This window comes from Eleutherodactylus coqui, chromosome 5, assembly GCF_035609145.1.
Source record: "Eleutherodactylus coqui strain aEleCoq1 chromosome 5, aEleCoq1.hap1, whole genome shotgun sequence".
Lineage (NCBI taxonomy): Eukaryota > Metazoa > Chordata > Amphibia > Anura > Eleutherodactylidae > Eleutherodactylus > Eleutherodactylus coqui.
Window position 1 is genome coordinate 107958973 of NC_089841.1, and position 19376 is coordinate 107978348.

A 19376-nucleotide genomic window follows, 5' to 3' on the forward strand; every position below is an offset into this window, starting at 1 on the left:
CTTGCTGACCATCTTCACTGTGTTCCATGGTATATGTAATGCCTTAGAAATTGGTCCCGTTCTCCTAACTGATACCTTCCAACAATCAGATCCCGTTGCTGTGCGGTAAGCTCTTTACAGGCCATGGCTTTTACTGAACATGCAACTAGGAAAATGTTAGGAAAATCCTAGTAGAAGAGCTGAACGTTATACGGGGTGAATCAGAATCACTTTAGATAATGGCAGCGGAGTACTGACTATTATTTACCATCAGTCTAAATGTGATTGGCTACTTTCCCCAAGTGTAAGAGGGTGTTCACACTTATACAACCACATTATTTTAGTTTTCTTATTTTTATTTTTCCACCCTGAATGACTTCATTTTGTTTTCCAGTTGAATTGTACAGATAACGGGTCACATCGGAGGTGGACATAAATCTGAAAGGATTCATCTTTGTCAGATTTTGTAACATAACATTTTAACAGGGGTGTGTAGACTTTTTATATCCACTGTATGAATATATAGACAGTTAGACACACAAATCTAAAAACAATGAAAACAGTGTTCAGCCAACACTGGTCAAAGCTCAAACACAATCACTATCATAACATATTTCCAACGAATGAGTTTACAACCGGTGGTGTTATTGTAACAAGAACTATTTGTAGGGGGCTTAATAGATTGGGTCTCCAAACTGAGGAGCCAGACTGGTGGCAAACAGAGATCCTTCCTTAAAGTTATTATTATCGTTCAAAATTCATTCAAAAGATGGCTTTTGAACGATAGTCATTGCGTGTAAATGCTTCCATCTTTCACTCTTCGGCTGCACAATGATTTTTAGGTGAGCATAAAGGTTCAGCTGAGGAGAGATAGCAGGGGCCGCATGCTGTGTTCTCCATAGGAGCAGCTGATTATATTGTATTCAGCTGACAGCTGCTGGCAGCCCATGCGAAGACAATGCAGCTGAGGGCAAAGTCCAGACCACATGTTGGGATTTGCAGACAGCTGCTGCAGGCTCATTTGCAGGCAAGTGAAGCTGATAATGTGCTAATGGACATTAGTGCCCATTAATACTTTATGCAAAACGATCGCTAAAACTGACAATCTTTCAATCATTTGAAAGATTGTTTTTGCGTGTAAATGAGCCTTTAGTTATACAACACAAGAGAGGGCCAATCGCATGTAAATCCCCCTGTCCACTGGCGCTGCGGTATCCCGCGGCGAATCTCCGCCACAGGAGCCGGCAGACGGTTCTCCGCAGGTCAGCCTATCTGACAGATAGGCTGACTGTGGAGAATCGGGGCAATTCACAGAATGCTGCGAACTGCCGGCAGTGAGCGGAGAATCACAATGATTTTGTTCGTGAACAGGGGGCCGGCGCTTTCCATAGCAACGCTATGGAAGCTTCAGACGGCGTGATCCACCGGTGAAATCTTTCCCGTGGACAAGGGGCCTTAAAGCCAATGGTTTTGCAATGAGCTGTTTAACAAGCACACATGATATCTGCGTGTCTACATTCTTTTGGTCATGTACTATAAATTAAATGTGGTAAGTGGCATTTATGAGTGTAATCACCCTTCTTATAGGTATAATTACAATCTTTGTCATTTTCATTGTTTAATTACCAAATGATAACAACAACAAAGGCCCAATGCACATGGGTGTATTTGCATTGCGGAATCCAGAGCGGGCGTCTGACTCCATATTCCGCAGCAAATACTGCCCATAGACATGCTATAGAAAATCACTCTTCCCTGTCCATGAGTGGAAATTAATTGCGATTTTCCGCTCGCAAAGGTAAAATCACAACATGTTCTACTTCGGCGTGGATTCAGTGCGGACGTCTTCCATTGAAGTCAATGGAAGCTGTCACTACGGACGGGTCAAGGAATCCGTGCCGTCGCCTAGCGACTACGCGGTGCCATCTGCACTGCGCATGTGCGCCGGCCAGGACATCCTCATTACAGATGAAGAACAATGGGAGTGGGTGGGACAGAGCAGGGGTCACCGGCCGGGCACCAGGTCCGATTCCGCCACTGGATTTGTTTGCATATCTGACTTTATTGAATGTTGGATATGCAAATTTATCTTCATATGACACATAACAGTTATCTTCTTACCTCACTCAACACATTTACAGAGGGCAGCAAAAACTTTTGCAAAGGGTTGAAGGTTGAAAGCTGGTCTTCCTTGGTAATGGTCAGTTTAAATGCTTTTGAGGCTGTTACTCTCTTTTCAGACTGTTCCGAAGACAAGGCATCATAAAAGTATTCCTACAAAGAAAAGTACATTTGTGTACATGAGACAAAGGCACAGATATGACCTACAAGAGTATATGGTTCTGTGTAGACAGTAAGCCCTGCAGACTCCCTTCTTTTTTGCCATCCCATCACTTGGTAAGCTCATGTTTATTGTGGCTGACTGTTTTTACCTTTCTTCATGTTATGCATTTAGACTCCTCTGTATTTAGAAGAAACACTGAAAATAGATGGCAGAAAAAGACCTCATGGTCCATTTAGTCCGCTCTTATATTACTGTATTTCCTTTTTATTTCTCTTTTACGCTCATTCCAGGCAGCTTACAAGCCCTTATAGTTGATTTTCCAACCATATCTGCAGAAAGTTTGTTCCAAGCATCTACTACTCTTTCAGTAAAATAATATTTCCTGATATTGCATCTGATCTCCCCCAACTAATCTCAGATTGTGTGTGTTCTTCCTGGTAGCAGGGCTTGATTACCCCCCCTCCACCAAGCTAATGCTCTGATTGGTTCATTGAGTGCCACAGTAGCCAATGAGACCGGGCACTGGATTAACCAATCTAAGCCATTCATTGAATGGCCGTTCATTGCCTGACACGGCGCTCGATTAACCAATCAGAGCATTAGCCTGCTGGAGGTGGGGTATTCAAGCTCCCCTACCAGCAAGAACTGCTCTGTCGGCGTGCAGAAGGACACGGAAGCCGCACCGCAGCCCAGCTACAGGGACATAAACGCCGGCTGCTAGATGGTTTTTTTACATGTAGTGTAGCTAGGGCTTATTTTCAGGGGAGGGCTTATTATCGAGGAAGCACGATATATAAAAGTAATAACTGGGAAAACCCCTTTAAAATGACTAAAATCTCTGTACTAGTTTACTTTTAAGTGCAGTTTTGACTACTGCATATCGCAGGTGAGGATCAATATCAATTTTGCAATGTAGAAAATGTATCTAGTGTATGTTCTTCACAATAATAATAATAATATTGTAAATGTTGCAGAGGAAGCTGTGAAGAAAAATCTGAAGTAGTAAAGAGATTTGATTCCCATGTAATACCTAATCTGCCATTGACTTTAAAAAGTATTACCAAGTCTTTGACGAATGCTTAGCTGCCAGCACAGTCTGCCTCAACCCAATACGCACCTAATTGCTCGGCAAAAAGGCAGTTTCCTTACCTCATTGAGCTGGATGATGTGATGAATTTGCCTCAGGTACTCGCTGCCACCTGGTTTGTGGCAGATATCCAGTACCATCATGTTTATTTTCTGCTCAGTCAGATCGAGCCGGCTGCCTTGGTCTTTTAATACTGAACTGTCTTCTTGCATCGCAAAGTCACTGGAAAAAGAGAAAATGTATAGCACTGCCTGATACAACTGCACGTAGAATAAAAGTATGTCATTGTCATATTGTAGCACACCGCTGACAGCCAACATCTAGAATGTTGTACCTGACGCAGCCAACTCATGGAAATCCTACTTCATATGTGTATCTTATCCAATGTAATTCAGTAAAAAGTATTCTTTATTATATAGTTTGTATATGCACACTTAAATCTACAAGCATGAGTACATTTGGTATAGACTATACAGTTTGCCTAAAAATAAGACCTACCCCAAAATAAGCCCTACCCTGAGTTTTCGAAGATACTTGAAATATAAGCCCTACCTCAAAAATAAGCCCTGGCTGCATAACATTAAAAAAAAGCAATACATTACCTAGCAGGCTCGGTCAACCTCCCTCCTGCTGCTCTCTGGAGCTCTGGCAGGCTTCCTGCAGTCCTCGGTGTCCAACAGAAGATTGCTTCCTGGTTACGGGATTCATAAATCCAGCCTCCAGGAAGCGATGGCTCTGATCAGCATTGATTGGCTGAGCAGCGCTCGATGAACTACTGTAGTGCAATGGCAATTGGTACATCCAGCGCTGCACTGATTGGCTGAGCAGCGCTGGAGAACCAATCACAGCCATCGCGTGGTGCAGGCGGGATTTATGAATTGGCCAATCAATGCCACAGCTCAGCGGAGAGCAGCAAGAGGGATGTGGACCGAGCCTGCTAGGTAAGAATAATAAGAAATGAAAATGAGACCTAGTGCCTCTTTTGGGGCAAAAATTAATATGACAGGTTCTTATTTTCGGGGGAATCACGATAGTTGTCCTTGGACACAATCATGCCATCCAAAATGAATAAATCTATCGAGCATATAGCTGGCTGCATTCAGAGAGCAATAAAATAGTGCACAACCCTTAAGAAGTTTATATTGTAGTGGGACTTTCAAAACTAGGCAACTATAAAAAAGTTTAGGGCCCCTTTTAAATAGAGCTCAATCTACACACAAGGTTCATAGTGTACCATGTGAATCACAAGGTGCTTCATATCATGTAGTACGACTATACCTAGTGTGGCATGATTCTCTACAAGTGCCCAGAAGGTGGAAAGTGACCAATTACTGCTGTCACATATGTGCTCAGAACAGCTGTCACTTCCATTTTTTCTTCAATACATGAAACTCTCCTTCCATGTGCCGAAATCATGCTCAGGCCAGAGAAACATGACATCACAGTACTTCAGTGCTTTCGAGATACTCAAAAATTAAAGGGGTTATCTGAGGTCATTTGTTTTTGCAAAAACCTACTCAGCTTGTAGTAGTAACATAAAATAAATTGTACTCCCCACCTCTGCAGCTACCATTACACTGATGTTTGATCCCCACTGCTCTTCACTTCCAGATGCAGGAGTCAGAGATGACATCACCAACACCATGGCCATGGGACAACTGCAGCCAATCACCGGCTTGGTGACAGCTGGTCATTAGCTGCAGCAGTTGCATGACCTGGTATTGGGATATTATCACTCTACACCTGAAAGTCGAGAGCAAAAGGGATTGGGCACTAGCAGAGCGGGGTAGCGAGGGAGTGGGGAAGGTGAATATAACTTCTTTTATGTTATTACTGCAAGATAAACAGGTTTTTTTTTTAAATAAATGTCCCTGAATAACCCCTTTAATTTAGGAGGCGTTTAAAGGGAATGTATCATGTATATAAGACACATTTTTTTAATCTAGTTTTATTACTCTTTATATCTATCCTAAGAGAGACATAAAAGGAAATTATAAAATGGCAGGCTAGACAGACCATGTGCTCTTATTCTGCTGTCACTTTTCTATGCTTCTATGTCTATGCTTATTTTCCAATTGCAGATACCTTGATTCTATTGTCTGTACAAGGCTTTGCGGACAGACATCTTTCCTGAGTTGCTATTAACAGTATTCAGAGATATGTACTTTACACCTGCAATATGGACCATATACATTACTAGAAATGACTCATTGGCCTCTATGGAAGAGTGTTCTAGGCATACACAGTAGCATGTGCAGAGGTCATTGTGTAGGAAATAAGGGGGAGGTGACCTGTGACTTTCACCTATTGTGGATCCTGTGTCTGTGTTATCTATATACAAGTGATACCTGGGATTGCAATCCTACCTGTGATGATAATTAGATAACTACTGAAAAGTAATGTCTACAAAACAGGAAATCTAAGGGCCCTTTTAGGCCTTATTCACATGGGCTACGAAACTGCCCAACTTTGTAGCACTACAAAAATTCATGTATGTGAAGCCCATGGTGTCCAATGGGTTCTTTTAGGCTACAAAACCTCTCTCATGTGAATGAACCCGTTGGAAGCCATGGGCTTCACATACATGTGTTTTTGTAGTGCTACAAAGTCGCGTGAATTTGTAGCCCGTGTGAATAAGGCCTTACACACAAGGATTATTGTTCTCCCGCAAGGGGGCAAGTGTGGTCGTGGGGGGTGTTGAACGATAATAGTCCCGTGTAAGCATGCTGAAGCTGAACGACTGGACGAGAATCATCCAATCGTTTATCTTTTAAACTGCTTAAAAGATGAACGTATATCATTCGGCGTAAGCAGCAGCCGCTCAGTACTGCACAGCCGCTGCTTACAGTGAATGGAGAGGGGCGGCGGCACAATGGGGAGAGAACTCTCCTCTAGACGCCTCACCTCCCTGCTGGCCACACTGTGAGGGATCCAGCGATGCTCACTTTTGTGCAGAGCAGGCATCACAGGACGGATCTCGGGCATCGTTTGCTTGGCACTCATTGTATGTAAAGGAACCCTAAGACTAATAGCTTAATGGTCAGTGTAAAAACTGTAAGATATTAGGATTTTGTTTAATATACATAGTGATGTGGAAACTAAGCATAAAGATAACTAAAAATTACTTAAAAACATACATCATAAAAACTTGATTTAAATTAACCCTCTGGTTTTGGGACAAAACTCTGTCCTGGGACCAGAGAGGCAGAGGGGTATATTAAATGCAGTTGTTCTTCTCTGCCATCCCTCCAATCCATCAGTCCAGGTCCTGTTTCAGATGTCCAGAATGGCCAACAATCTTTAGTCTAGATAGTATCCATAGTGCATTGCTATTGTTATTGACTATCAATGGAATACACCTGCTCTCTGATTGGCCAGCGAAGCTCATGTGATCAACACCGGCCAACCAGAGAGCAGTGCACGGTGTGCATTAGATAAATAAAAAATGCTGTAACCATCTTTAATGGCCAAAAACGGGGCCCAGAACTGGCAGATCTGAGGGGCAAAGAACTACTGTATGTAATATACCCTCTACCTTTCTTCTGCCAGGACAGAATTTTGTCCTGAAACAGGAGGGCCACTTTAAACAATAGGTCATTTTCTGATGACACATTCCCTTTAAAAAGTGTTTATCTTTAATTGGACACACATTAGGCCGCATGCGCCAAACTTAGAACGCCTTTGGCCCCACGCAATCACTGGCTACCGAAGTGGTTCCAGTGTGTGTGGCACATGACTGCTGCAGCCAGTGATTGGCTGGAATGGTCACGTAACACTACGGTACATCACAGCACCAACAAAGGCGAACAAAGACTGGTGGGGACCCGTTGATTAGTGGCCATGGATTAGTAGGGTATTAGAAGGGGAGCATGAGCTTTTTGGTTTGCTAAATTACACCATGAAACAGTACATTTTTTTAAATAAAGCCGGCTAAAGTGACCCTCTGGTTTTGGGGGGAAATTCTGCTCTGGGACAGGAGGCACAATTATCCACAATTGTTCTTCCCTGCTGCCGCTCCATTCTGATGGTTTTGGGCACGGTTTTGGGCAATCCTAGATGCCTGCAGCAGTTTTCTAACTACCTAACGCACATGGTGTACTGCTCACTGACTGGCCAGTGCTGATCACATGAGCAGCTCTGCCCAATCATAGAGCAAGTATAGTGAATTAGTAGGGTAACACTGCCAGTTCAGATTTGGGGATTAGGTAGTCTGAAGATTGCGTTGGAGGGATGATTATATACTGCAGATTATATACTGTACCCCCCTAGCCCTTGGGTCCCGGGACAGAATTTTGTCCTGAAATTGGAGGGTAGCTTTAACCCCTTTCACGGTGGAAAAGATAACTAAAAACCTCACATGAATAGAAGCTGCCAATATGAACACAGGAAGTTAAAAAAAAAAAGAAGAGCAGCAACAAAACTTCAACTGAAGAAAAGTATTTTCGAAGAAGTAGCTTCAATATCATTTGTGCAGAGGCACCAAATCTGTCCATCTACTGTACTTCCATAGTCTGTGTAGAAGGAGCTAGAGGAAGATATGGAGGAAGACACTTGACATGTTATTTCAAAGTTCTATTAATATTCCAGCACAGAGATAACTATACCAGAACACTCCAGATAACCAGAATGCCCGTTATATCAAGGGTTTGTGAACAAAGTAATGACTGTAGGAAGTCCCATGTAAACTGCGCCATCCGAGTTTTACTAATGATTTTATTAACATAGAATAAAAATCTTCAATTTGTAATTAAATCTAATTTCAGCTTCGGGGCCATAGAATCTAAATCCAGTTCTCTTCTTTTTTTGCTCCAAACAGAAATTGGTGTTTCATTTGCAAGAAGCACTTGGAAAGTTATTTTTATCTGTTCACCCTATGACTAATCTCCGTCACACAGGTTTTTAGTAGTTCTTCATTTTTCTGCTATTTTTTTTATACAGCAGGAATAATAGAAAAAGGTTTTCGCTTTTGGATTTAACTTCTGCAAACCAAATATTAAAATAATTATTACCTTCAAAACAGCATCTCTGACAGAAAACTTTAAGAGGTTCTGACTGGTTAAAGTAACAGCACATATAGTACTTTAACTTCCTTCGATTTACTGTGTTAAAGGGGTTGTGTGGGACTTTTACTATTGGTGTCCTATCCTCAGGGAAGGTCATCAATAGTTAATTGGCGGGGGTCTACCGCTCAGGATCCCCGCTGATCAGCTGATTGCCGGGCCAGTTTCAGTGTGGACAGTGCTGGAAGCAGATAGCACTGTTAACATTGCATTCAATGGGAACTGTGCCTGTAGTACCGAACTAAGCTGTTAAAATGTTGACTGCGCCATCTGTTTCCAGTGCAGTCCGCACTGATAGCTGACCTGGCGATCAGCTGATTGGTGCAGATCATGAAAGGTGGACTCCCTGGCGATCGACTATTAATGACCTATCCTGCGGACAGGTCATCAATAGCAAAAGTCCTGGGCAACCTCTCTACATACAGGTGTATATGATCTTAGGCCGGGCTCATATGAGCGGCTAGGTGACCCTTAACTGGTTTGCGCATGACCGTGGAGGCACGCAGGTGGTCATGTACAGTCCAGATTTTTTTTGTTTGTATTTCCCACACCGTCGCTTAGCGTGGACGCAGGTAGCCGTCAGTTTTGAAAAAGCATGCCTTTCAATATTCACATTTTACCGCGGATCATCTGCGTGGACGCTGATTGAGGAATATGCAATTCAAATCCAGTCGTGTGTCCTTAGTGACTGGCCCATTTTGCACCTTAAAGTTAAGGTTTTTTTTTTTTTTACATCATCATATTCCAAGAACCATAACATTATTTTTTCGTTGACAAATGAGGCCTTGTTTTTTGTGGAACAGGTTGTATTTTTTACTGGCACCACTTTGGGGTATAATGTATTATTTAACTTTAATCTGTGGAGGGTGTTAAATTTCTGCCCCCTCTCCCTATCAACTGCTTAGATAATAAGATCACTATTAATCAAGGCATGTAAGGCGTTGAATAGCCAGGACCGGAGTTCCTCCGCACTTGGCTGTTAAAACAAGAGCCTAGATCTTAGACTAGGCCTCTTAGTGACCATCATAAAAACACGCTTTCCAGGTCTCTATAAGGTTAAATCATCACTTGTAAATAGATTCCCACTGCAGTTCAGAGCAGAATGAGAATGACTGGTGCTTTCTTAAGTTAGTCTATATAATGAAAACTTTGATCCCTAGATTGGGGACGGAACAAAAAACTACAAACAGCCCCCATACAACAACAGCATATGAGCCCCTAACTATCTAATAGTTTACCATGGAGCACCCCTTATGTCTCTCTAAGAACTGTCCAATAAATGTAAGCTATAGAATGTATTAGCTCGATCCGTTACATGATATGTGTCCCTTTACCTACTAGCTGAATACATTGTATGTCCATCCCAACCAGAACCCCTATAATAAAGGTTTACATTGACAAAGTATGTAGGATGTGCATACATAGATATGATTACCTTGCAGAAGAAGTCACTGGTTTGGGACGCTGGCGCCAGTATCTATTAAGTCATGTGTGCCATGTGTTAGATATGCCCTGATTGATATTTATTGCACATCTGCTCCAATGACCTCAATATAAATGGTTTTACATCAGCTAGAATTGTAATAAACTGATCAGTGAGGGTGAATTACATTGTAAAGCTTTGTTTTGAAAGTTTCAGCTTTTCATTGGTGCTGCTAGTGGAAAATATTATTAAGTATCATTGCACTTTTTGGATCACTTTGACCTAAATTATGTGCTATGTAATTAGAGGCTTCTGCAAATATGCAAGCCGCTCTATGGCACTAGGAGGACATTTTAATGCATTTCTTTTCATGGCAGGTACAAACCACCTTTATATTATCAGAGGATTTTGTATGTGTGTACGTGAAGATGACATTGAAAAAGTTGAGGGCCTTCTGACAAAGGAGTGTATCACCCAAATTGTATCCTTTCCTGTCCATCACTTTGCAGGTGAAGCAGATGATTGGATTCAGTCAGTGCTATGATTAATGAGTTCCTCTCTGTATTTGGTATAGCCTATCAATCATGTCATTAGGGAGAATGTGCCCTGAAAGAGGCAGACCTCAGCCAAGGAATAACTGCATTCATCTTAATCTGTATATGCACCCAGCCAGCCAAGTCAGGGTCACCATGATGAAAAACAATAATCTTCAACGCCACAAATTACTTTGCAAAGACGGACGTTTCCTCACTTTTTTTTTTTTGGGCAGCGTGTTCTCTAAAATACAAGATGACTGTTTACAGCCTGGGTGTTACTTTGTAGTGAAGGTTATTTTAATGAATAGTAATGCTTTCAGGCAGTGTACAAGACAGGCGGTACATACAGCTGCCACTTTATACTGGGGGAAGTTTTTTTTTTTCAGTACAAGTCAAAGTCACATCTAAACTAAACTACTTAAAATTCACTGAGCTGCAGAGGTCATCACTTTATTGAGTCTGTCTGTGTTCCTATCTATCTGAAAACATTTTAGCATATTATACTGTATTATATAACATGTTACTGCATATAATTGATGCACTGTTCTAGCACATACGTCCTTTATCTGTACGATAGTGTTGGATAAATGGGGAGGATTTACAAATGCAATGTGCTACAATTCACGCAAAGTGCTCCGAAATAGGAAAATACTCATTTACAGCACATTAAAGCTTGGTAGAGACGAGTGTATTTTTCATTACTAACCATCCAGTATGTTCCAAAATCTTTTATAAGGAGAGCATTCCTGCATATTAATAGATTGTCACAATTATATTGATCCTCCAGTTTTGGGACAAAATTCTATAATGGGATCAGACAGGGCAGGTGGAATATATCTGCAGTTGTTCTTCTCTGCCCTCTGTCCTGTTCCAATTTTGGAAGATGGCATACACAATTACAGATTACCTAATCCCAATAGTAAATTGGCGCACAAACTACTAATGCACTATGCCTGCTCTGTCATTGGCCAGTGCTGCTTGTGTGATCAGCACTGGCTAATCAGACGGCGGTGGATAGTGTGCAATTAGCTACATAGAAAATTGAAACTCTTATCTTAGATGGTCAAAGACCAGGACTAAAATCAGTGGATCGCACAGATGGCAAGGAAATATAAGGGCAGGTAATATACCCCCTGCCCCTCCAGTCCCAGGACAGAATTTTGTCATGAAACCGGAGGGTCACTTTAAATGAAGAATTCTGCTTTAAACAAATGATTCAATCTTGCATAACTTTCAAAAAACGGCATCATATTATGATCATTTCCACTGTAAGATTATTTCATAGAATGAAAAAAATCTGCAAAAAGGTCTACATATGCATCACCAGCCTAGTCTCGAGTGAACGAGAGACTATGAAATACACTTGTTTTAGTTACATAGCTTAAATACTTGTAGGCTGTGCCCCCAAAAATAAAAACAAAGCTTTTTTAAAATATATTTCGGGTCAGTTGGAATACTCAGCGTCACAGGTAGTATAGTTTAGCACCCATGAAATGGAGTCGCACGCATCAATATATACTCCCTCTCACATTTCAAAATGTATTATGACAAAAAAACAGATATTAGCCCGTACGTCTTTCAAAAGCACACCAAACACCATTAAGGGGGCTTACACAGGATTTTGTGGTATTTTTTCATGCAGTTTATTGAACCAAAGCCAGAAGTGGATTCAAAGGGATTGGGGCTTATACTTCTCCTTCCTGTTGGACTAATTTCTGGCTGATACATAAACCCTGTGTGAAACCACCCCAAAGATCAACAAATGTCATGAAATGTTAGCAAAATGGAGTAACTTTATGAACAATGCTCAAATAATACTGAAATTAGGACAGATTAGAATTAATCCTACTGATCTACTCAGCACAATCCAGCAAAAATCCTAGCCAAATTCTGTATAGGGTCATTCCCCAATCATAAAAGCAAAGCTGCTAATCTATTGTGGACTCAAATTCTCATAGATCAATTTTGAGAAGATCAAGAGATTAAAATGAAACTCCAATGTGGCAAGAAATACTGACCACCAACCAGCCAGTCTATCTAAAAAGTCTGTACATCACAAACACTGTGGTAGTATTCCTAATTACTTGAATACGACTTATTTATCGATCCTGATCCAATAGGACCAGAATGTGTAAACATTTGGACATGTAGGTAATTCGAATACATATATTACAGAACATTTTTGCTTTTTTTTGCATCAGGTCACACTTGATGAAGCATTTTCCTATTTTTTAGAATTCTTTAATGCCAACATTACTGTATCCTAGCATTATGGTAACACTTATACAATTCATAGATCAATACATACTATGACTGGCTGCAATGGGCATCTCTTCACCTAACAGACCAACAAGTAACCCAGTACCCAGATAGCATGGCAATGAGTAGAGTTTCTACAGAACTACCATACTTTAGAGGGCCAAGCAAAATACAAATCTGATGAAAATCTTTATCCCAATATCTTCTTTCCAAATTTCATGAGGTCAGCATTTAAGAGGTAATGAAAATGACCTACTAAGTGCAGACTACATGGTTGAAAGCTTGACGAATACATTCTTCTATGTGCTAGCATGCCTGTATAGCCTCTTATATAGTACATCATACAATAGACGCATTGCAGCTGGAAAAGCTCTCTCAATGTACGTACAGTAAAGACATATATAGATGTATATGTACAATGATGGTCTCTTACCTGATTGTGCTTAGAAGTTTGGCTTTTCTTAACTTGTTCTCAATCCAGTTTGGTCGGTGTTTTTCTAGATCTTCAAAGATACTTTTTGTATTATCCTTGGGGTCACTGGTCGTTATCCCAATGGTTTTCTCTAAGCATCGACACACTGAAGCAAGCCTTTCATTACTCCACCGAGACAATGTGGTACCTGTCATTTGTTCTATGGCATTTCCATCTTCTAATATATGACAAATAATACTGATCAAGTTCCATACAACTATACCTGTATCTTTACATCCAGAGTACTGCTCTGATATTTTTCTCTCGGAGAATGAGTAGAAGTACTTTATTGGGGGAGGCAGGCACGCAATTACTGAAGGTAGTTTGCTGATCACAATGGAGACTGCTTCAGCTGTCAATCTTGTAACGTCTTTAACAGGAAAGAGAAAATAATTAATAATTTGCTGCCATGTTCTGGTAACTCAAGAACATACATTTCTTGAATGTAAGGCAAATACTGGCCACTATCAAGGCCAACCCTTCAACTACAGTATATTCAACTCCGAATGACCCATGATGAGTTTACTTAATATTAAAGTGCTTCGTTTCAACATGAGGTTTGTATACTGTCCCTATGATTTCAAGCACTTTTCTATAGGCTTTCTGAATAATGTACTTGCAATTCTGTTGACTTTTTATGTAAACTGACCTCCGTTTGTATATCTAACATTCTAATTTTCCCATGGAGAGAGCTAATATAAGCATGGGCCTCTAATAGAGTAGCATTAACAAAATTACAGTTTATGCTTTCCATTATGTACCTGCTGGCATCAAGTGACATCTTTTGCAGAAATTATGATGAGGCTACAGTATTTTCAATCTTTTTAAGGTGAGCTTTATCTTATAAAATGCCGGAATTAGGACTATTATCTGAATTCTTGCTTTGAATAGGATTACTTATGGACATCATTGGCCACGTATGGCTTTGTAGTTGTGTGTACTAGGTCACACTATTTAATTCCAGGTTATTTTGCAAATTACTGTCTGGTTTTGCTTCAGTAGGGTTTCTCCCCTTCATTCTCTACTGAGCCTCACATTATTCTGTTTTGGTTTGAGTATTTATTACTGGATGGTACTTATTGTTGAGTGGACTCAAAAGTCTAAAATAAGCACTGTAAAGAGCTAAAACACCCTCACTATGTAATTCATGTATTCATTCATGTACTTCATAAGTCATTACCAGCAAACAGGGACACTGTTCGATTATGTTTAAAGGGCATGTATAAGATTATAAAAATTACACTTCTTTCCAGGAACAGCACCTTATTTATAGGCTGTATCATTTTCTCAAACAGCCTTGATATACTAATAGAAAAATGCTTGTGGATCCAGCACCAAGTCTAAAACTGCAAGTTTTAGTTAACCATCTTTAAAAAAAATCCAAAAACAATTTTAGGAGATAAGCTTCATGTTTCAGGCTGGATCCTTGCTGCCCTTCCTCATGGCATAATTCTCTAAACTAAAAAAAACACATTTAAAATGGCAATCCCAAGGGGGGGGGGGGGGGGAATGGTCACGTCTTCATTACAGCTGTAGCTAATTAATCACGTTGGTGTTCACAGATCTCCTGAAAAACTACCCCGTTAATTATGATATGCTAGATACTGTATGGTCCATGGTCAAGGGTGGTCTAGAAAAAAAAGCTTAACTTTTTTCCAATGACAAACAAGTTATTTAAAGGGATTGTCTGGGGTGTGTGGCTACGGTAGGGCAGCATGAAAAAGCGAGTTCTTGGCATTCTGGGTTCCTCCAGCCAGGAAATCCTTTATAACCCACTTCAAGTGACCCAATTAGCGATGACCAAGGGGGAAAAAATAGAGAGCACTGCTGGGAAACTCGGGGACTGAGTGCATCAGCAAGTTTCTAAACTCTCAGCCTGACCACTCTTCCCTGTGACCTGATTGCAACATGTTAGTGGTAGAGATGAGCGAACGTGCTCGGCCACGCCCCTTTTTCGCCCGAATACCGCGATTTCCGAGTACTTCCGTACTCGGGCGAAAAAATTCGGGGGGCGCCGTGGCGGCACGGGGGGTAGCAGTGGGGAGTGGGGGGGAGAGGGAGAGAGAGAGGGCTCCCCCCTGTTCCCCGCTGCTACCCCCCGCACCGCCACGCCTCTCCCCGCCCCCCGGCGCCCCCCGAATCTTTTCACCCGAATACTGAAGTACTCGAAAATGGCGGTACTCGGGTGCGTAAGTACTCGAAACGAGTACGTTCGCTCATCTCTAGTTAGTGGCTAGCACACTGAATAGTGTGGTACCTCCATTTATGCCCTGGGCGCTCTGTCCTTTGCCTTCTACTTCCGCAGCACAGCACATACCAGCAGAGAACTCACCGACATTTCCCGCTCCTGCATCGACCAACGCTACATTGGAGGTAAGAGGGGCACCATTGGGCTCCCCATACACTTTTGCTACCAGGCTGTCTCCTACTCAGGATGCTTTTGCACCTCACTACACCGTATCTAATTTGGCAACAACATCCACACTGGGCTTACCAGCCCCTACGTCCTTCTCTATAGACCGGACCTTGGGAATGGTACTTGAATGGCCCACAAGATCTGATTTGGAGGTTAAAGTACAGCACTTAGAAGAGGAGCACAGTAAGGTGCTTCAAGAAAAGGAATTTACAGGTTCAGTCCCTCACAGAGCAGGTAGCCACCCAGGAATGCAAAAGTGACTACACATCTTTGGACCTATCAACCCTTATGGAAAAGCTTACCAGCCAGGCCTCCCAGTTAAGAGCATTTACCATATACCTGTATAATATCGCTTACGCCCACATATTTTAACATCCACAAAAAAGAATGCAAATGGTCCCATTGAAATGGTGTACAAATATGTAGTGAATACAAATGTTTCCTGCGTATTTGTGCCGGCCCATCAAAAGTAGGTCATGCCGAGCATTTCTTTACACGATTGTACATTGCATGAAAATATATGCTCACGTAAAGGAACCCACTGGAGTCAAAAATTGCGAGTGTAATGCATTGAGCAAATACGGTCATGTGAACAAGCTCTTACTATACAGTCTTACAATTACAATTGGCCCTTTGAAGGCAGCCAGAAGACTATTGTGGCCCTCGGTGAAAATGAGTTTGAGACTCTGGGGCTGAACCAATTAATTCATCCTTCTTCCAAGAAGCTTAACCCTTTCCAATCCAATTTGTGTCCTGGTTTTCCTAGGGGGCTTACACTTTTTCTGGCATTATACAACGGCGTTATCTGCCGGCTAAAGCCAGTACTGCATGAGGTGACACGTTGGACAGGCTCCGACAGCAGAGAGGCTGGCAATATACAGTAAGAGAACCCCGGCGGACGTCTTCCAACATCGGAGCTGTACAGTCTTAAATCATAATGTCTGCAGAGGTCAGACGGTGGATTGGAAAGGGTTAAAGCTGGGTATCTAAGGCAAGGAGTACACCTACTAGATATATCATAGTTCTGCTGAAGACCTAAAAGTGATCAGAATTCTAAACTTTTAATAGCAGCAAGAGCAAAACCAGTACAACTAATATAAAGTATATTGCAATTAAGCATATACTTACTTTTTTGACATTTTTGAGGCTCTCTTGGGTTAGTAAAGTTCCATTTTTCTGGTAAGGCTTTTATCAAGACATCAGGGAAACTGCGATGATGTGAACTGGATAAAGAATGATTGGTGGTCTCACTGGAACTGATGAATGAGGTAACCTGCTTCACCAAGCCTCTCACCGATCTTATTAAAGTTCTTCTCAAATATCTGAGCACTGTATTTTTGCTGATATGCACTAGCGAGAAGATTAAAGTGACATTAATGCAAAAAAAATCTTACAGACACTATTCATGTATCATCTGAAAAGACATGGGAAAAACTGGAGGAAATTTACACTGTTAAATGGGATTACAAATTGTTCCTATTTGTAAGGATATACAGAGTTTAGCATTACATATTCCTTCTAGACATAGTACAGTAGCTTAAATAGTCACTACTAGAGATGAGCGCGCATACTCGGTAAGGACAGATACTCGAGCGACTATCGTCCTTACAGAGTACCTGCCTGCTCGCCCGCAAAGTTTCGGGTGTCAGCGGGGGAGAGCGGAGGGGAACGGGAGGGAGATCTCTCTCCCCCCGGCTCCCTCCTGCTCACTCCCGCAACACAGCGCTCACCCACGCCAGCACTCGAATCTTTGCGGGCGAGCAGGCAGGTACTCGGTAAGGACGATACTCGCTTGAGTATCTGTCCTTGCCGAGTACGCTCGCTCATCTCTAGTCACTACCTTTTCAACAAACTTGTGCTTATGTGGTAGCAAAGGTGATTAAATAGCAAAATTGCATACTTTATTTACTTAAAATGATATTTTTGTGCTAAGAAAAACTTCTAAAAGTGCTGGCCATTAGGGGTCTCATTTGCTTCTAACTTGCTGTCCGCTGCCTATTGTGAAGTAAAGTCTGTCCCTAGTAACAGAGACATCAAGGCAAATAACAGAAAGTGGAAATGAGTGCTTTCCTATGCTACGCATGGAAGGCTATGGAGAGATAAAGAATGGAGATGGGAGAGAGAAAACTCACACAGATGTGTCTGCACCAGCTAACTGGTAAGGGACGTAAAGCTACTGAAGTCACATGTACATTGCTCAATGCTTCACTAGTGTCATCCATGATGCATTTTTTTTATATGTGGGTCCTAAAGATAAACAGCAAAAAGATTCTGCTGTTGTCTCCTTGTGCAATGTATAGAAGACATCACAGAAGCTAGTCTCCACCCACAAGCTCACTGAAAACTGAAAGTTAGAGAGTTATATATTCAGCCTGCAAAGGGGAAACTGGTGATAAATGCAGGATGGAAGCCATTTATTGGCCAGCAATAGTATTATTTCTCATCTAGCCATACATGGCAGCTTATTCTGAGAAGTAATTTGAAAGTGAGATTTTCCAGGACTTAAAAAAAACTGTTAGGAGGTCTTAAAATTAATAAAAATTGAATACTCAACTATCCCAGCGGCTCCCTGTCCAGCGTTGCAGCCCTGGTGCCTGCCACACAGAACCTGGAAGACACGATGAGCGTTCACGTGCCGTACAATATGCATGTGACCATTCAGCCACTCACAGACTTCAGCGGCCATGGAAGAGTGATCGCTGAAGGCTCTGAAAGGCAGGGTGGTCACATGCACAATTAATGCATGTTACTGCTCGCCGTGTCTTCCAGGTTCCATGTGGCGAGCACTGGGCTGCAGCACTGGACAAGAAGTGGCTGGAATAGGTGAGTATCCCATTTTTCTTAATTTTAAACCCTTTTAATTGTTTTTTTAATGTCCTGAAAAACCCCTTTAAAGGCAATGCATCATCAAAAAATTTCATAATACTTAAATTGGCTTTTATGACTTTTTTTCATTTTTGTTGTTTTTGCCATTACAAACACAAAAATCTTGAAATATTATTACTATTATTATTTGCAAAGCACCATTAATTCTAGTGTGCTGTACATATGAAAAAATATGACAAAGGTCAAATACATAACAAGCCCAAACAAGGACAATAAACATGAACAAAAAAGTGGGACAGATTAGAAAAGCGGGAAAGAAGACCATGCCTGCAAAAAGTGATATGTGATTGATGTGGGTCCGCTTCCTGCTCAATGAATTGAAAGGCTGTGGTGCTCATGTAAGCATTGCAGCCTCTTCAATGCTTACATCTGAGCACAATCCTGTGTGTACCCAGAACACCATGCAGCCATTCTGAGTACTAAAGGCCTGTCCTCTTCACTTCAATAGACAAGCCTGTAGTACTCAGATTGGACACTATACAAAAATACAGCTTTCTGTGTACTAATTACAATGTAAATATTGAGGAGATGCAAATGCAGTGGCTACTTCAGTCAGCTGATCGGCAGGGATCCCAGACAGCGGACCATGACAGTCAGATATTGATGGCATAACCGGAGGATAGGCAATCAATTTTCAAAACCAGGCTAACTTCATTAAGTTAGGGTAAATGTTTTTTCTCTAGCATACTGTTCAGCTTTGCTGTGTAAACTGGGACAAAATCAGCAGAGTCATCTCGTTATCATTACTCATTCCCTCTTGGTGTCTGTGCTAATATATGACATTTATATGTCAATTACAGGGCCACTCCAGTGAAAACACATTTTTCCATGCCTACACCCCTCACCTGATTGCCTGTCACACTCTGGAGGTCTCGTCTGTGTATTCTAGCTACTTCCATGCCTGTCTGATGCTTGTCAGGCACTATCGTGAGAGGGAGATTTTTTATTTTCACTTTCAATCAACTGAATGATGC

At 41.5% G+C, this 19376-nt stretch overlaps 1 protein-coding gene across 4 annotated transcripts in view; it reads right to left on the reverse strand.

Annotated features, from left to right (window-relative positions):
- The window catches only part of KIAA0825 (KIAA0825 ortholog), a 379136-nt gene that overhangs the window by 177234 nt on the left and 182526 nt on the right, over positions 1–19376 (reverse strand). For all 4 annotated transcript variants that reach the window (XM_066602996.1, XM_066602997.1, XM_066602995.1 and 1 more), the window contains exons 15-18: positions 16645–16866; positions 13062–13470; positions 3413–3572; positions 2101–2253 (exon numbers count right to left, since the gene is read on the reverse strand). In XM_066602996.1, coding sequence (XP_066459093.1) covers positions 2101–2253; positions 3413–3572; positions 13062–13470; positions 16645–16866 — 944 coding nt within the window. The remainder of the gene's footprint in view (positions 1–2100; positions 2254–3412; positions 3573–13061; positions 13471–16644; positions 16867–19376) is intronic.